The following is a 19170-nucleotide window of genomic DNA, read 5'->3' as shown; positions in this document are numbered from 1 at the left end:
CTAACTCTATTTCCATTTATGTTTCTTCTCTCTCCGCCTTTGTTGTTGCCTTCAGATATTGGAAATCAATCGATATAATTTTTTAGACAAAATAATGTTCCAATCATAGTGATGATGTGCCTAAAAACCTTTAATTTTGAAGCTTTTTGCAACTCTCATTTCATGCTCTATAAACCCTCGTCAAGAGAAATGAAAAAATTCCACTAAATGAAAATTAACACGTACTCTTACTTAATAAGGATGTCATATAATCAATCTATGACTTATTAACGGTAGTTTAACTTATTAACGATCAAGGGACAACACCTTTAAAATAAGATGAACCAAAATGAACCCAACCGAAGTACAGGATCAAATAGTATTTTAACCTTCATTATATATAAACCGAGCTAAAAAAAAATTGAATTTAAATCAAATAGTATTTTAACCTTCATTATATATAAACAGAGCTAAAAAAAAATTGAATTTAAATCTCCACCTGGCATGTTGTAGTAAAAAAAAACGAACTCACAATTTTAGGTTAATTTAACGAAACTGCAAAGAACATGGCATATTTTATTTAACCGAACTTTCTTCATAATCTGTATTTTATCCTGATTTTATTTGGTAATTGTTGCCACAATTTTCCCGATGCCGGACTCCGACATCACTGATTCAATTAGCAGAAAAAGAAGAAAACGTATGCAATTATTTACAGAGAAACAATCGACAAACGCACTAGCAAGGATTTGGAGAGAGCCAAATGGGAGGAAGTAAACGCCGCCGGGAATGAGAGCTGCCGGAGTAATACGGCAGCTCCTCGACGCTTTCGAGGCCCAATCGGAAAATCCCCATATCCGGTTCTTCACCATCTCCATCGTAATCGTTTTCCGAGTAATCATCTGTATAATATATACAATTACCTGAAATTCCCGAAAAATCAGCAGCCGAGAAAGCAATCGAAGAATTTTCTCCCACGAACACCGCCATTTCATCCAAGCTTTCAACCTTCTCCCATCGCGGCCCGTCCCACTCCATCCGGAACACCTCAAATCGCACCGTCCGATAAATTACAGATCTCCGATCGTCGTCCATGGCGTCGTTGACTATATCCAAATACCGCGTCACCAGCAGCACTTCATTCCCCGATTTCACCAGATACTGTATATCGCCCCTCAATTGCCTCGCCGTCGTAACGGGAGAGACGCGAGGGCGCAGATCGCGTAGATCGATGACGGAAACGAGGCCGTACTTATCCACCGCATAAAACAGCCCATCGTGAAATATAATATCTTCGCAATCGGACGGTGCGTCGTCTACGAAAGTCCAGGATCCAGCGCCGCTACGGCAAACCGCCAAGTCACCGCTGCGATTGAGAATCGCTACAGCGGAGAAATCACTTTGATTAGGGCTCGAGGACAGAACGATTTTCTTGACGAAAGAATCGCGCATTTGGCGCAAATTTCGGGCGTAGATGTGGCCGGTGGGTGTACGGATCACATATTCTCGACCTACTCTGGAGTAATCGAAGGAAACGACGTTGGGAAACGTGGAGAGCGGAGGTAATGGGAGGCTGGCCCTGGTTATGGGGTTGAGGAGGAGGATGGTCGGAGTTTCGTCGAGGACGGCGAGCCAGCCGTGAGAGGAACCGCAGCGTCGCTTGCCGAGAGAAGCCTCGGGAAGGTGGAGGAAATGGATTTTGTTGTCGGAAAAGTTGAAGAGGGCACAGCGGGAGTGGTGGTAGAGAGGAATGAAGAGCCATGGGAGTTGGGGAGGAAGATGGCGAGGGATTTTGGGGACCGATGATCGCCAGCTCCGACACACGGCTCGGAATCGGAGATGGTCGGCGTAGACACTGAGCTTTTCGAAGATGGTTTGCAGGAGATCCGACGGGAGCTTGGTCCAGTCGGAGTCGGCCATTTTCTACGCCCGAGAACTGTAGATGAGGAATCTTTTATCTTCTCGAAGAAATGGAGAAAAGGCGTTATGAAGGAACGAAATAAAGTCGATTAAAGCAAACAATAAAATATCAAAAACAAAAAGAATTGTAACAATTCAATTATTTTTCCTTTTCTTCACACTTCTTATGCTTATATATTTCCACCAATTTACAAGAGTACTTGGACTTTGTATAGGTAGCATGAGCTTGGTGAATAAGGGTGCATTACTTGGTGAACGAGAAAACAGAATGACTTTGCATTTATGTATATAAAACATGAGACGAGTTTTACATTAAACCTTCTTCATTAGATCTTATGACTCATAACTACCATTACAAGTTTTACAGGTTGAATAAATGTTGCAACTTTCACCCTTGGTAGATTTTTCAAAGAAACACAATACTAGAACTGTCTTTTCCCATAACTAAATTTTTGTTGAATTTTGTGAGCTGTAGAGATTGTTGTTTTTCGCTAAAATTATAGGATAAAAATTGTAATGTTTAATCCATAAATTTGGTAAAAATTGATTAACTATGCAAATTCTAGTGATCATCTCTTTGGATCACAGTAGTACTTGATTTCTCCCTCCCAGCATTCACAGGGTCGACTATTTCTTCAGTTATTCGACAACAATAATCTCAATAGCACAGAAAATACGAGAGCTATTCTTCGGTGAATTGAAGCTAAATGCAATATTCAATGTGAACCGTGATAAACCATTAGATGCATGGTCAGAAAACATTTTAAAATCCCTCTCATACAACTAATATTGTAAAAGTCACTACATTACGTCAGCCGTTTTAAAGGAAACAAAGCAGCAGTACGGATAGCAGTACATGATGTGGATATACTACGCTACTAGCACAGACTCGCAGTCAACAGAGAAGAGAAAGAAGATAATAATCAAAACTTAACATAATCAATGGATTTGCCTCATTTTCTTAACCATAATTTATGCATGATCTGGTTACACAGCATAAATAGAACAAGCTCTAAATCAGTCAAAAGTAAACGTTTATCCCTGAAATGGCATGTTAAAGCAAAGGAGGGGGAAAGACCTTTAAATTTCAGCTGGTGTCTCCATGCCAACGCAAGTGTCATTAGCTTTATCTGCAACCTCATCAGCAACACGTAAATCTGGATAATTGCGATGGTTTAGAGAATGCAGCCATAAAGCAACAGCTCCCTCTTTGTGCTCTGTGGAAGCAATATGAGAATATATTTGCTTCATTTTGAAGTCTTCTGCTACCTCTTCATAGGCTTTCATAGATACCTCTTCATGACTCTCCTTCCACTTCTGGTTATATGATGTGAATAGGCACTCCTCCAAGTACAGCCCAACCTCAGGTGCAGTGGGTACATTTATGTTAACATCCCTGTGTTTGAAGTTTGATTACTAAGAGTTGATTAAATCCAATTCTATTAACAAAGGCAGAATCAAGTCAAAATTTAGTGGTGATTTACTTACTTTTGCAAAGCTTTTTCGATCAATGACTCTGGAGCACAGTTCCTCATAATTGCCACAGCAAGACCCATCATCTTCCGGATCTGATGAAGCATGAAGCTCTGCCCCACAACTTCACATTTTACAAATTCAATACCTTCAACCACAACGGTGGTAGCCGCATCAAATGAAACAATAAAGCGTCGAGCAGCAGGGTCCTCTGCTTTCGTTCTGGTAGTGAAGTTATGGAAGTTATGAGTTCCTACATAATGCTTCAGAATCCTATTGAACCTAGCCTTCTCCTCCTCGCCATACTTGAAGCTCCCTGAAGGTTTCTCATTCCCATCGACGCTCTCTTTGCTTACCACAGTCTTTGAGTCATTCCCTAATCCAGACGTTTCATTGCATTCACATTTTACAGTACCTTCGCTTCCTAGATTAAGTTCAGTGTCGCCATTTTCAACTAAAACGCTAGTTTGTTTGTTAGAATCAGAGGCTGGGGTATTGTCCCCCAAGGCCCCTTCAGAAACTTCAACGGCGATTCCAGTGTTCGACGAAACTTCTGACTCGGTTATCACAGTTTTTGCTTCAAAATTGCGCTTGCCCATCAAGCCTTCGACCTTGCGCCCTCGTTCAGAGCATTCTAAGCACTTTACAAGCTCGTTATCAGACCCTAAACTAGCCTTCACACTTTCTCTATCACGATGGGAATTAGGGTTGAGAGCAAAGACGGGAATTAGGTATACATACCTTCTCCGATCGCAGAACTTTTTTGCATTGAATGACGCTGTGACGCGCTTGTACCCAAAAATCCGTATTTGAGGCGAGAGATTCGAATTGAGACGATCAACAAAACCAGGCGGATCGATGTAGAAGCGGCCGGAAACAACCTGACCCACGGCACTTACGCCCTTATCAGTGCGAGCCGAGCGGGCCCAGTCGTAGCGCTTTGAGAGCCCGCGGTCGTGCTCCGGGACTGCTCCGGCAAGATATAAGGCTTCTTCGAGGTCGGCTTCGATGGTTTTGGCGCCCGGATTCTTCTGCATCCCTTGGTAACCGACGCCACAGTAGGCGAAGAAAATAGCGATCTTGCGGCGCTTGTACCTCTGTTTCTTCGGTGCCGCGGAATTGGGATTGACATCTTCGTCGTCAGAGGTGGTGGTTGTGGACGACATTTTGAGCTTCTTCGGATCTGGTTCTTCAATCGACGGTTGTGGCGGTGATCTTTTGGTTTCCGTTGGCGGTTTTTCTTCTTCCATTTTACTCAGGCAAAGGGAGTGAACTGACCCTGTGGTGTCTCCATTAGGGTTTTAGAGTCCATTCCACAGATTTTAGTAGTTGCACTTGATTTGGATTTTTTTTTATTCCACAAAATTGAAAAAATAAAATGTGCCGGTTAAGGCTATATTACAGATAATATCCCTTTTAACTTTACCCTTTGTAAGGCCCGTTTAGTAAACAGAATGAAAATTTCAATGAAGCCTGAATGTTTTACTTTACTTATAACATTAATTTTGATTTGGATATAAATGCCTAAAAAATATCATTTTTTTTGACAAAAAAAAATCAATTAATCTTATTAATTTTGAAAATTCTATCCATGCAAGACCATATAAATGAACAAAGATAAATTATCGGTTGTGGCCAATATGTAACTTAAGACTTAGTTTTCAATTCTAATAATTGTTTTTATTTATTGTTTCTAACCATGCAGGACCATATATATAAAAAAAAAAAGATGAATTATCGGTTGCAGCCAATATGTAACTTATTTTTATCATTTTCAATTTTTGTGAAATATAAAAATCTTATAATTGTCCCTTCCGATAAACATCTTGTAATTATTTTTGTTTATTATTTCTAACTTTTATAAAATTATGTATAAATTTTGGAAACTAACACAATCAAATTTATTACATATTATTCACGGTCCTAATGTTTTCCAAAACGTAAATAAAAGTATTATTTTATTTATTTATTTTACATGAGTATTATTTTATTATTATTGTTGATTTATAAAATACAAAATAAATCTAAGATAAAAATTTTGAATATTTAATGTGAAAAAAAATAGTTTTCATTAATTTCAATTTAAATTTTTTGAGAACGGGAAAACATAAGAATACTTGTTCCTTTTTCTTAAATTCTAAAAAAAAAAAAGGAATTACCAAATGGAAGAGAGTTCTACTTCTATTTTTATCTATTAAAAGAAGAAAAAAGAGAAAAAAAAAAACTTGGAAACAAAAGCGAGAAACGTTACCAATTAAACGGGCCTTACCATTCGTTCAATCGGACGTCCCATGGTTACCATTGCATTTCCTGAAACCGACAGTTGCTTAAGGCTTAAGCCACTGCCGAAAAATGGTTAGCGACGGAACATGAACACACTGGCCAAGGTCCGCATCCCACTCTCATTGGATCGGTTTTTGCGTACGTTCTCGAGCCCACGCGTCTGCAGATCAAAACCTTGAAACTTTTGAGACCAATCATTTGCTCGCGCTAATGGTGGACCAGAGAACATCTAATACTTCTTGGTAGCGTTTCTCACTTGTTTATTAAGTAATTTCTTTCATCTTCTAATGGCGTCGAAATGCGGATTTATAATCGCGGATATATATAGCTGTTTGTCCATTGAATACGTGATCGATCACTCTTAAAGCATCTGTCGTAGCCTTTGCGTTTCTCTTCGTAGCTTTTTTTCTTCCGTGCCAAATGTATTGAAGGTGGTTGTTTGTTTATCTTGTTATATTGTCTCTTTCTTGATTTTGTCACTGGATTATATTTCCTCCTAAGTGCAGACTTCGGATTCGCGCCAATTTGAAACTCGTGATTTTTAGTTGATTGATTCGTATTATCGAGGTTGATCGCATTTTTCTTGTTATTAGTTTATACTTATGAAGAAATTGATTTTGGACAGCTTTAAGAAGTGTTAATGTTTAATACAATTTCAGGTTGAGGATTAGTTTCTAATGATGAAGGAGGTTGTTGAATGTTTAGTACCGCTTGCAGAACTAAGCCAGAGACATGAATGGTCCACACTGCATTACTTCCGTAATAGAATTCTAGCTTGTTCTCTTATTTTCATTTTCCTTGTTCGAGTGAGCATACTGAAGTTGAGACTGGAAACTATGAATGAGATTACAGTGTTTGACGCTCTTTTTATCTTTGATTGTGGTGCAGGACATCCCTATTTTCTTCAACTAAGGCGTCAAGGTTTTCACTAGTTTCTACCGAGTTATTATGGGCGATTCTGATAATGTATGCTTTGTATTTAATCCAGATTTACCATAGGATTTTTAATGGATTATTTTTGCACGTGGACAAACAAAAATAAGCTCAATTTGGCCAATTTGTTCCATGATGAATTGTCTGCATCATTATTATATGATTATAGTCATAAATTTAGTAGAACTTACACTGTAATATACAATTTACTAATTTATATTGGACTTCAGGGTTTTGATGACAGCTATGAGCAGACTGATATTGGTACGTTGTTTTCTATTGTTTGTTTTAACATTAAATTCCCCATCATTATATGATCCCGTTATTGTTAAGTGTTTGTCAAAAGATGATAGCTCCGTTGCAAGTGCCTTCAAATTCTAATGAATGAACTGGTGCATATGCATACCCGTAGATGGGCCTAGCTAACCAAGAGCAGTTTGATGATGCTTAAAATTTGACTCATGGACGATAAGTTATTTAAAAAGAAGACATTATATGCTTTTTAAGTATGAGTGCGTTGAGCAATATTCAATTTTATAATAATACTTGCGGTTTGTGGCAGATATATACACAAGTGCTTGAAATTTGAGTTGGTTTTCTGATATGTAGAAAAATTATTTTTTGTGATTAATATCATCTTATCAATTTAAATTATTCTAGTGTTTCTTTTTGGTCACTTATAGGGGCAGCGATACGCAATGGAAGAGAAATCCTTTTCCAGGTAGAGGTTACCATTTTAGCTTTCTGATCTTTCTGTAGAGCAGAACTGCAGGAAGATATTTTGTAGCTTTTAATTGGGGCGAAGTCCTCCCTCCTCCTCCCAAAAGAAAGAAGAAAAGAAAAGAAAAGAAAAGATGTCTGGCTTTTGAAATTCATCCTGGATATTGTATCTTTTTGTGTATCAAATAAATTTAAAGTCGATGTGGGAGGACTGCACCAATGTCAATGTTTTAGATCACATCTCCCTTGAGTCATTTTAAACTCTACAGAGAAATTCAGCACCCATGGTTTCAATTGTAATTTATAGGCATTCAACTGGGAATCTCAAAAATGTGATTGGTGGAGGAATCTAGAGTGTAAAGTTCGCGATATTGCAGAATCTGGATTTACCTCTGCCTGGTTGCCACCTCCAACTCATTCCATCTCTCCTGAAGGTTAAAGGAACTAATTTTCTTGAATCTTGGTTTTAATTTTCCATGTATGAGTGCCATTATAACTTTTGGTGTATTCTTTATTATTTCAGGTTATCTCCCTCAGAACTTATACTCCCTAAACTCTTCATATGGTTCTGAGGACATGCTTAAAGCTTTACTTTAGAAAATGAAGCAGTGCAAGGTTAGAGCAACTGCTGATATAGTCATCAATCACCATGGAATACCATTACCATGGAATGAATTTGCTGTTACCTCATGCACTGGCGGCCTGGTAATCTGGTATTTCTTTGTTATAAATTCCAAGTGAGCCCATAATTATCAGAAAATGTACGATCCTTAGCCTGTGGTATCACGTTATAGGGCAATCGTAGCACTGGGGACAACTTCCATGGGGTTCCAAACATCGATCATAGCCAACGTTTTGTCCGTAGAGATATCATAGAATGGCTGAAGTGGCTACGCGGTAATGTTGGATTTCAGGATTTTCGTTTTGATTTTGCAAGAGGGTAATCTTTTCCTTCTCTGTTTGTTTCTTTTTTTGCGAAGGGTAGTACTTTTCTTCTATGCAAGAATTTTTTTTTTTTTTTAGTTTTACTCATTGTTTGCATCATCACGGGATTTGTGAGATTGAGGACTGAACTGGCGCTTGGTGTCGGTTTAAAAAAAAAAAAAAACCTTCTGTTTGTTTTCCACAATAATGATAACGTGAGATACATTGAAACGTGTTTGTGGTTTCCTCTCTTTCCCCCATCCTCTAAAAGGAAGCTTTCTTTTTTGAGTAACTCAAGTTTCTGAATATGATAACATCGCTCTTCTTTGTTTCAAATCTTCACTCTCTATCATCTTCTTCACTAATTTCATCTTGCCTTTTCTTTTAAGGAGTTATTCAGTTGGTTCTAATATACATTCGTTTTTTGCTTTTATCTTTGATGTTCAAGCTCAGTTATTCTGCAAAATTTGTGAAAGAATATATTGAAGCAGCAAAGCCGATATTTTCTATTGGAGAGTATTGGGATTCTTGTAATTATAATGGCAATGACTTGGACCATAATCAAGGTAAAACGATGCATTTTGTTCTTTGTATGTATTATGTGATCAATTGGAATCATGTAATATGCAATATACCCAATTGCTGACTTGGACTATGAAAAGGATTTTCTTTTTGATTTCGAATTGTCGATGTTTGTGAATAATGTCCTCTGTTTCTTTCTTTCTTTTTTTTTAATCAATTTTTGTATTCTATAATTATGATCACAAACTCCAAATGCAGATGGACATAGACAGCGGATAATAAATTGGATTGATAGTACAGGACAACTTTCATCTGCTTTTGATTTTACTACCAAGGGAATTCTTCAGTTATTGCTGTTGTATGTGAGGCCATTTCTAACCACCCCCCTCCCTTCTCCAAATAGTAATACCAAGAATACCAGATCTTAATTATTTAAAATAGAAGGGTCAGGCTACAATAATGTCATGGATGTTTCATTTCCCTTTAGACCTGTAACCCTGCAATTTGCGGCTTTTTGTTCATCTTCCACGAACTTCTTTGCTTCTTCTTTCGTATTAAGTGAAGTTTGGTTTTTTTAATATTTCTTCTCGCTAGTACAAGTTAATAATTTACATGCATTTGTTTCTTTGTTTACTACTTAATAAACCTAACTTAATTTGGCATGTAGGAGGCTGTTAAAGGACAATTATGGCGTCTACGTTACCGTCAAGGAAAGCCACCAGGTGTGATGGGATGGTGGCCTTCAAGGGCCGTAACATTCTTAGATAACCATGATACTGGTTCAACACAGGTACCGTCTTTGATAATTATTTATAAAATTATTGCTTGTAGCTGTCAGGCAATTGATAGACACTTCTACATTTGTGTTTTATTGCTCATTATGCGTGCTAATTGGTCTCAATTTGACCATATTTCTTGCTAGCCATTATCCTTTTATTTAAATTAATATTTTAAGACACGTGTTTGGAAGTCATGCCTGTAGTGCGGGCTGAGTGCGACCACAACCATACATGAAAATGTCTTAGACAGCAATGGAGAAGAGCGTTATTGATGCATATATGACCGAAATTATAATGACCGGTTGTCCTACGGCTTTTATATGGCCTATTATGCGTCCAACAGAACAGCTGCTGGGTTCTGTTCCATTTGCTAGTGTTGCTTTCATATTATTACGAGAGGGTGTCATCTTTCATAAGACGTGTATTCATTTTTGCAACAATATATAGCTGAGATGTATGAGGTCAAACTCGAAGTATATTTTAAGTTTTTCTATATTTGTTCCAGATGCCTGTTTGAGTTTTGAACTAATTATATATAAATAGTCCCAGCAATCCAACTCAGCACCTTAATGAGTAGATAGCTTTGGATTATTATTTGGAAACTCATAATTGACCCTGTTCTAGTTTGGTGGTTCTATAATGTATTATATTTAGTTACATTTTTTTGTGACGTTTTGAATCTTACTAGTGAAACATCAACTATTTCTCGTCCCCCCTGCTATGAGAAGAGTTAAGGTTGAAAGCAGCATCAAACAGTGCTTTCACTTAGAGCAATGGGCTAAGCAGATCATGATTAATAATTAATAAATGCAAGTTTACTTGCTTGACGACTAAATCTATATAATTCTTCATGTGTATTTTCTTGAAATATATTTAGAAGCTGGACTTTTACCCCTGGAATGTCAGTAATTCCTCTAACCTCATCATGCTATTATTCTTGCAGGCCCATTGGCCTTTTCCTGCCAACCATGTCATGGATGTACGCAAACTGCGTCTTCATTGCATATGCAATCTCCTTTCTTGCTTGCAGTCTAATTTTTAGCTGTAGCTCTCTTTCATGCTATGCCTGTCCTGGTTTTATAGTACAGTCTAAATACCCAGTCACATGTTCATCATCATTCATGGTGCATTTTCGAAACTCTGAATTGTTTGGTCCAACTAATCCAATGTCTGAATCCAGCCCCATCTTCCCGCATTAGACAATTTAAGTAAGTTATTCTCAGATATTTGACTTCATTTTAAGTCGGTTTCCAACTTTTAACTGCAAATTTTTGGAGTAAACAGTTCAGTGTGCCGAGTGATCAAGCTCTGATGGTATACAAAAGTTTTCTGGGTTAACTGCGTTAGAAAAGCTTTATATTTATCTTCTCTTCTTACAGTTGCTACTGCAACTACTTTTATGCTCGATCTATAGCCTTGTCCTATCTTCCAATAATAAAACATCGTCATGCATCTAATTTTGCTTTCTCGAGCTTTGGTTTAGTAGTCATCCATGATTCCATGCAGGGCTATGCATATATTCTCACGCACCCAGGGATACCAACGGTATTTTATGACCACTTCTACGATTGGGGTGACTCGGTGCACAGGCAGATTGTAAATTTGGTATGTTGCATGCTATTTATTTTATTTTGTTTGCTATCCTTTCTTCAACCAAATTATTCACGTTAATTATTTATATTTTTCTTGCAGATTGACATTCGAAAATGTCAAGACATCCACAGTCGGTCATCTGTGAAGATCCTTGAGGCACGATCAGATCTTTATTCTGCAATAATTGGGGGGAAACTGTGCATGAAGATCGGAGATGGTTCTTGGTGCCCTTCCGGTACGGAATGGACGCTTGCAACCTCTGGCCGCAGATATGCAGTATGGCAGAAATAAGGTTTGAAAGTTTTGCCTTCTTTCCCCCACTTTCTTTTGTGCCACCCGGAACTACGTGTAAACTGTAAAGTTAGATACTAAGTTGACTACTCATAATATATAATCATGAATAGTCATTGCACAGGAAATAAATGCATTTTCATGCCTATTAAATGAGTGAAATATATTAAGTATAATTTAGATTATGTCGTTCTTGCAGAGCTTGTCAAACGCCATTTGTCAAGTTTGATCACAGAAAAGATTATTCTCTTCTAGCGAACTACCCAGCTCTAAGTGGTCTGAAATATGAGCAGCAGCTATGAGTGTTGTGTATGATCTATGGAGAGGAATGTAAGTGATTGACACAAGAGCTTTTCTAGATGTTTTAGTTGTGGAGCGACCTATAGAACACAGTTTAATGTACTTGAATGATATAGTTTATTGATAATAATATGATTTATGTAGATACTTGCTTAACTTTTCTTTATTGGTTAAGTTAGAGTTGATCCAAAATTGAATTATTCTCTTTTTTTGCAGAAGAATTAAAATAATGGTTTTAGCCCTTTCTTACTGCAATAAATTTATCTAGAGGGGATGACGTGGGTAAAATAGTACTCGTCATGGACTTGTTTTATAACATTAAGTTCATGGACATGTTTCCTACTAAGAGGGGTATGATGACTTCTAAACTTATAGTTGGAATAAAATGAAAAAGATGATCTATGAAAGTTGATGATGCATGGAATGGAACCATGAAGAAGTTTCAGAAGTTACAGAGGAAATAACCACAACTATTTAGCACTAGAAGCAAGGTGATGAAATTTTCTAATCATATCCTTGTTTGGGAGGCGTTCTCTAAATAGTTCTTTATTTTTTTAGAACCAAAATTTAGTGGAGACATATTTGAATAATTAAAAAAAATTAGATTATTTCATTACAAACCATAAAATTCTAATTAATGACTTCAATGTGCACAGTTTAATCGAATCTTTAAACAAAAGCTCCTAGTCTTTCTGTTGCATTTCTAATTTATTTAGAAACTTCTTGTCTTTTATTTTTATTTTTAACTTTTTAATCTTTTATACCCGGGGTATGGGGGCACTTGTCTTTTAATTGATACATCAAAGCCAATTAATCCACCCCCCCTTGGTCCTTAATCCTTATTAGTGTGCATTTCCTATCATATGTAGGATTCTCCCTTCAGATGTAATGGTATTAGACACCGACAATTCTGGAATTTCACGAACTTTATGTTGGTCCCGAAATTTTATCTGTGTGTGTGTAATTAGTGGATCTAAATTTGAATGTGCGAACCTTTGTGGATCTAAATTTGTTAGTAATGTAGATTGATTGGATGACTTCAGTAAACCTTTGTGAACCTTTGTGCGAAACTTTATGTTGGTCCATCCAATTCGATCTTAGTCAGTTTGGTAGATGGGTATGATTAATTTAATTTTTCCAAGTTTTTATATCAGATTAGTTTTACATTAATTTTGCCACACATCGAGTCGAATTGACATGCTTTCACTCTTAAAGTGTGTGCCACATGGCAGAAGAGCAGGAAAGAGACTACCAAGCATCTCCATCATAATGCCACGGTCAATTCTCTCATCATTTTTGGTTTGAAACTCCAAAAGGTACGCAGAACACCACCCTTCCACGGCTTCCCTAACCTCCCAACCTTCATCGTGTATGTGTATGTATTAGTTGGGCCACTGGCACTGCAATGTTTCTCAACAGTGAATATCTATATTCTTATAATTTTTTGTCTTTCTGAATTCCTAGAGTTAGCTAACTGTCCTGTGCGGACACTGCCTTGTCCCAGTCATCAAACTGGGGGCAACTTTGTTTGTTTTACCTGCCACTTGATTTTTTGGATACACTGATTAATTTATTCTCAAGATGTACTACATAATCAAAGCTAGCTAGTTTGCTTTTATAGATTTGACTCATATATAATCATGATTCATCTACCACCAGCACATTCTATATGTCTATTTGAAAATTATGATTTTTTTTTTATTATTCAAACTACTGTCCGGAGCAGGAGTCAGCCAAAGGTTAAAAAAAGGGATGAGTTTGCTCTTCATGTGACTGAATATTAGCCACCAGTAACAGGGCTGATTGCAGCAAATTAAGTCTCTTCCTTTTTTTATACATACCAAGCACTCATCCTTTTGTTCTCTAACTGCCTTTTCAGATTCTCCACATACAGGGTTGTAAAGTAGATTTGCTGAAGACTCCTCCAAATGCAGCGATGAACACGTCTCTCTGACGTCCACCGCGGGATCATAATTGGGGATTCTCAGGAAAAAAGAAAAAAAAAAGGTTTGTTTTTTATTAGCTTTGAGACATTTTCATTACGGCAGATATCCACTTTTTAACCACAACGGCTCGCAATCATTGAAAACAGTGAGATCCCATTCACTGAGCTGTGCGGTAAGCAGAAGTCTAAGGCCCACTTTAACAATAACAAAAGGCTGTTGGTTTTGCTGCTTGGTTTCTAGTTTGCCTGTTTCTTTTGGTCAACCATTCTGAATTTTGATTCAGAAAGAGAAGAAATTAGCTGCTTATAAGCATGCGTTGGTGTTTTTTTTTTCTTTAGTGGTCGTCCCTACAATGGGGCATACACGTTTTCCCAAGGAAAATGGAAGTTTTTTGAGTTGCTCAAAGGCCAATGAGTAAATCACATGAAAGTCATTCCCTAGATGGTTAGAGCTTTGAACGTTAGACTAAATGAAGGGTAGAAGGGTCATTAAGTTAGGAATAGAAATATGTTATAAAAATCTAAATTTGTATAGGGCTAGTAAATTCACAATTCAGAATAAATACTCTCATGCTAAGACTATCTCTAAGAGTGTATTTTTTCCCTCGAAAAAACATTTCTCTCAGAATTGTCATTTTTTTAGAGTGAAAAATATGTATTTGAAAAAAGTAAAAAAGTCTTCATGTATTTTGTGAGAAAATACATGACTTTTGAATTAAGTGTTTGATTAAATAATATTTTGAAAGAGATTAAAGACTTATAATTAAAGTACTTTTGCCAAAAAAAAAAATAAAAATAAAAAACACTCTCAAAAACGCTTGATTAGCTTCACAAATTCTTTCAGTGACCTATATGTGCTTCTCCAAAATTTGCAACTTTGCTCAAGCGTTCAAAGTCCTACAATGGTTTGTGGTATAGATGAGCTGAGGATAGTGCTTGCGTGGAAAAACTCATTCTTTGAGTATTAAAAAAGTTGGAAAATAGATCATAATTTATAGAATATTATCGCCTTAGCTAGCCACCAATAGACCAAGAAAAGAGCATGGAGTTTGTTGATTATATATTTATATAGTTGAAAATTATTACATACTTGAAACGATTATTTAAATACTCATTGTTGTTATTATTATTATTATTATTATTATTATGGAAAGTAGAGACTACTTTTTAAAAAAATAATTGATTATATACATTCTAATTGAACTTTACTTGTCATAAATATAAATCAAATATTAAAAACAACTCTGCATGATTGGAGTCATGTGACATAGACATTAATAATAATATCCCCCATCCATCTTGTGTAGGAAGAAATAATATAGAATTATCTTTGGTTATTTTTAATTTGTAGCAAAACATATTTTAGCAACAATTTTTTATTTCGTAAATATAGCAAACTTTTTAAAATCATTTGTTGTTTGTTTGGTTATTCTAATATTGTCTTAGATATTTCAATGGTATAACTTATTTATCTAATATAAAGTAACTAATGACGCTACTAGGTATATTGATTATGTTAATGATATATTATACTTCATATTATGTATATCATTGATAAATCTTCTTCAGTTAAGATTTTGGTTTAAACAACGTTATAGATTTCTTACTTATATACCAAGTGTATCATTGATATAATTTAATTTATCTATATCATTAATATAGCGAATATAATTGATATACTTCAAAGTATATTATTGATAATATATATCACTGTGAAAGGTATACCCGAGTTTTCTATTATTTTGTTCGAGTGGTCCTTCAGTCTTTGCTGTATTTACAAATCATGAAGTGCTTTTTTGCTATACCTGTAAGCCCATTATTTATAACCGTAAACTTAGCCTCTCCACTCCAAAGTTAGTAGCTTTTGTTGTTGAGCTTTAAAAATTTTCAATTACATTTGTGAAATGTAGATTATAATTGTATTTTATTTATTTGGTTAGTGAAATTTTGGTGTGACAGTATTTCTTAGGTTGTCTATCATATCAAGAGTTAGCTTAGTCATAATTTAGTCAATAGATATCATTGCATTAACTTCATTTATAGTATAAATAATAATGTGATGTTATTGATCAAAACATTTTGAACTTACCTAAAATATATGTTTGAGGGTGTTTTTTAGTACAATTTAGGAATATGTGGACTGGACATATGACCTCAAACTCAAAGCATATATCAATTATTGAAGTTTATATCAACTATGACGAGGTTGGCATTCGAGAGTGTTTTTAGCAAAACTACTTTAGTCATCATCACAAGCACTTTAGTAACATTACTTTAGCAGTCAAATACTTGGGCTAAACTTTAGTAACATTACTTTAGCATTCAAATACTTGGGCTAAACGCATTAGCCAAGTATTTTTTTTTTCCCGAAACATTCTAAACTGATTATGGCTTTTTTGAAAGCACTTTTTGAAGTGACTCCCGAACTTGTGATTTGGAGTGGAAAGTACTTTTGATCTTTTGGACTAGGTATAATGGTAGTAGAGTATGTGGATTAAAGTGTAATTGAATTATTATGTTGAACTGTTCTTTAGTCGTGTAAATTTAATTTAATCCTGATAAGGTGATGATGGGGGGGAGAATAAAATCTGGTCTGGGCAGCAATCTTGAGACAAGATGGGCGTAGGAAGGAGAGGGGATAGGGCAGTGTCCTCGACGGTGGGAAAGTGAGAAGTGAGAAGGCAAGAAGCGAAGGGAATCCAAGTTTAATGACTCAAATTTGTGTCCCAAATCAAATCGAAATGAAATGGAAAACTGGATTTGTTGGGGGGCATCCCATTCCCCGTGATTCAATCATGGCCTCTGTCAGTGAGCCAGCAGCAGCACAGGTACGCACCACATCTCTTATTTCTCTCTTCTCTGAATTGCTCTGTTCTGTTCTGTGTATCAGACAAACCGAATCGAATTCCAACAACAAAGTCTAAAAAGAAAAACCATTCATATTCATATTCCTGTTTTGCTTTCCACGATTTTGAAACTGCTGAATTCAATGCGAGTCGTTGGGGGTAGATTTGAAGCCATTAATTTCTGAGAGAGAAGAGGATGGGGATGGGGATGTTGGTTGCTTTCATAAATGCTGGCGTACAGACACACACTTATACATATTGGTGGGAGTTTTGTTTTTTTTTTCTCAAAATTGCCTTCTCCCTTCCTTTTCAATGGTGTAACTGTAAGGTTTTTCATTAAACTATTGCTTCTGATGACTGTGACCCTTCACTCGACAAAATGGACCATTTTCCCTCTTCCACCTCCCTTCTCTCTCTCTCTCTCTCTCTCTCTCTCTCTCTCTCTCTCTCTCTCTCTCTCTCTCTCTCTCTCTCTCTCCCTGTAACTTTGAATTGTTGACCTTGAATTTCATGTAGCGGGAAACAAACACTCAACCTATTGAATTCGTTGTGAATTTCCTCCTTTTTTCTTTCTTTCTGTATATTTGACTTCAAAGTTTCGTTTCATTTTTTTTTATGTAAATACTATTTTTGTTCTTTCTACTTTTAGTTTATTTTTGTCCTAATAATCTCAAAATAAATTTATTTTGGTCTCTACTTTTGACTTTGATCTATTTTAATCTACATATTTGGCAAAAATCTGTATTAGTCTTGATACTTTTAAAAAGTGTTCATTTTTTCTTTATATTTGAAAATTTTTAATACAAAATTATAGCTACATTTCAAAAAAAATTATTAAATGTGATGTCGTGTTGAAATTGTGATTGAAAAAATGGATAAAAAAAAGAAAATTAAAAGATCAAATGATCACTATTTAAAAGTACATCATCGACTAAAATTATTTATTAGGAGTTTATTTTCTTGTAAAATTGTTTCCTTGATTGACTGTTGCTACATTGAGACAATTTTTCTATTGCATTCACGTTGCTAGGTGTTTTGTCACTTAAAATAGATAGTAAATAAATAAAAAAGTTTTTAAGTATTATTTTCATCTCAATACTTTCAAAACGGCTATATTTTGAAAATGTTTATTTTGGTCTTTGTATCAAAAGAAGTGACTATTTTAGTTCTTTAATTTTTATTTTTATCTCATTTCTTTCCATCATAATTTTGCATCAAAATTTATTGAAATGTAGCCATAGATTAGTATTAAAGGGCTTCCATAGTGTACAATTATACTAATATTATTCAAATAAAAATAAAAATAGTCACTTTTTAGAAATATAGAAACTAAAATAAATATTTCTACTAAAATAAACTAAAGCTTGGATATAAAAGGAACCAATCAAAGAAGTCAGTAAAAAATAGTATTTTAAAAGGCAAAATAAAAGTATTAAAAAAAAATACTTTTTACTGTTTCAAACATGATGAGAAATGTAGTTTTCATTTGACAATTTTATTTTTAAGTTGATGGGTGAAATGGAATCGGGATCACCCGAAGCCCAAAGTAATGCAGAAAAATTCAAGTACTGACTCACTTACCTTTCATATTCCCCCTTTTGTTGTATGTGAAAACACAACAAGTCAGAAGGGGAATTGCAGTTTGAAAATGCTCTGTGAAACGGACCTAATATGCCACGTAGGTCATAGGTAGCAGTGGGACCCACGCTACAGCGACTTTGCCTGGCTGGCTCCCTAATTTCCATTTCATCTACCAAAACCAAACACATTGCCCTTTCTTTTCTTTCTGATTTTTATTATTTTTTCCCCTTTTAATCTCGTCCTTTTGCTTAATCTATTAAACAATCGATTTCTCATTGACAATTTCATAATTCTCAGAGGAAAAGAACAAAAAATAAATAAAAATACATGGATAAAAACAATCAAAATTACTCTACTATTATAAAATCTATGTTTTGGTCCTTACACTTTTAAAAAGTGACAATTTTTGTTCATATGTGTAAAATTTAAACATAAATTTTATATATGCATGAAAATCCTATAATACAATTTTATGACTATGTCTTTTAAAAATTTGTGAATTAAGTGTCGTACTCAAATTTTAATAGAAAGAAATGAGATAAAATGAGGATGAAGAATCAAAATAATCACTTTTTAAAAATACATTGATAAAAATGATCAAAATTAACTATAATAGATAAATAATATGTAGGCCAAAATAGTATTTAAACTATATAAAATAAGACATATTTGAAGAATTTAATCATATTATTGTTTAATATTTTTAAAATCTTTTGATGTTGAAAAGCCTTATAGATTTTGACTAAGGATGTTGATTTTGATTTGATATATCATCATGAACTTGTTCTTCTACTAAGTTATTGATTCAATTTGAATGGAATATTGGGTTGGAGGTATCGCCAATAAAGCAGTGCGCCCTATGTCACGCTGGTTCTTCTCCCCAATAGTCAGAAACTTGCGCAACTTATTTTGACACCCTTTTAGATTATTGTCTCTTTTAAATTGTTTCATTAATCATAAATTTTCAATGGCCTTGAAATTTAACTACGATGAAAATAAATGAAGTCTTATATAGCAATGTGATCGGAAGGTTTGAATTGGTAGAATTAGATTTCAAAAAGCATGAGTTTCAATCGCTTGA

At 35.2% G+C, this 19170-nt stretch overlaps 3 protein-coding genes across 4 annotated transcripts; 1 reads left to right on the top strand and 2 right to left on the bottom strand.

Annotated features, from left to right (window-relative positions):
- Positions 1-535: 535 nt before the first annotated feature.
- Positions 536-8067, bottom strand: LOC111005646 (F-box protein SKIP23). Of its 2 annotated transcripts, XM_088119544.1 has the most exons (2): positions 8041-8067; positions 536-1890 (listed from the first exon to the last, which is right to left on the bottom strand). In XM_088119544.1, the coding sequence occupies exons 1-2, from the start codon at positions 8053-8055 to the stop codon at positions 718-720; spliced, it is 1188 nt and encodes a 395-aa protein (XP_087975670.1). In that variant the 5' UTR covers positions 8056-8067; the 3' UTR covers positions 536-717. The 2 variants fall into 2 exon arrangements, with proteins under 2 accessions (XP_087975670.1, XP_022132926.1); XM_022277234.2 differs by lacking the exon at positions 8041-8067 and having other exon boundaries at positions 536-2677.
- Positions 2830-4715, bottom strand: LOC111005637 (uncharacterized). The gene is made up of 2 exons (XM_022277222.2): positions 3388-4715; positions 2830-3295 (listed from the first exon to the last, which is right to left on the bottom strand). The coding sequence occupies exons 1-2, from the start codon at positions 4620-4622 to the stop codon at positions 2980-2982; spliced, it is 1551 nt and encodes a 516-aa protein (XP_022132914.1). The 5' UTR covers positions 4623-4715; the 3' UTR covers positions 2830-2979.
- Positions 5928-16608, top strand: AMY2 (alpha-amylase-like 2). Its single transcript, XM_022277246.2, is given in 16 exon segments — positions 5928-6086; positions 6162-6222; positions 6315-6414; positions 6544-6621; positions 6819-6852; positions 7272-7309; positions 7616-7742; positions 7832-8013; positions 8103-8248; positions 8686-8798; positions 9013-9116; positions 9422-9544; positions 10477-10512; positions 11040-11138; positions 11226-11418; positions 11617-16608. Coding segments are annotated over 12 exon segments (1212 nt in total). The 5' UTR covers positions 5928-6086; positions 6162-6222; positions 6315-6414; positions 6544-6603; the 3' UTR covers position 11418; positions 11617-16608.
- Positions 16609-19170: the final 2562 nt, after the last annotated feature.

The sequence above is a fragment of the Momordica charantia genome (assembly GCF_013281855.1).
Source record: "Momordica charantia cultivar OHB3-1 chromosome 11 unlocalized genomic scaffold, Mcharantia_2.0 BLBB01000011.1, whole genome shotgun sequence".
NCBI lineage: Eukaryota > Viridiplantae > Streptophyta > Magnoliopsida > Cucurbitales > Cucurbitaceae > Momordica > Momordica charantia.
Note: the sequence above shows the minus strand (reverse complement) of the source record. Positions and strands in the feature narration are given on the sequence as shown.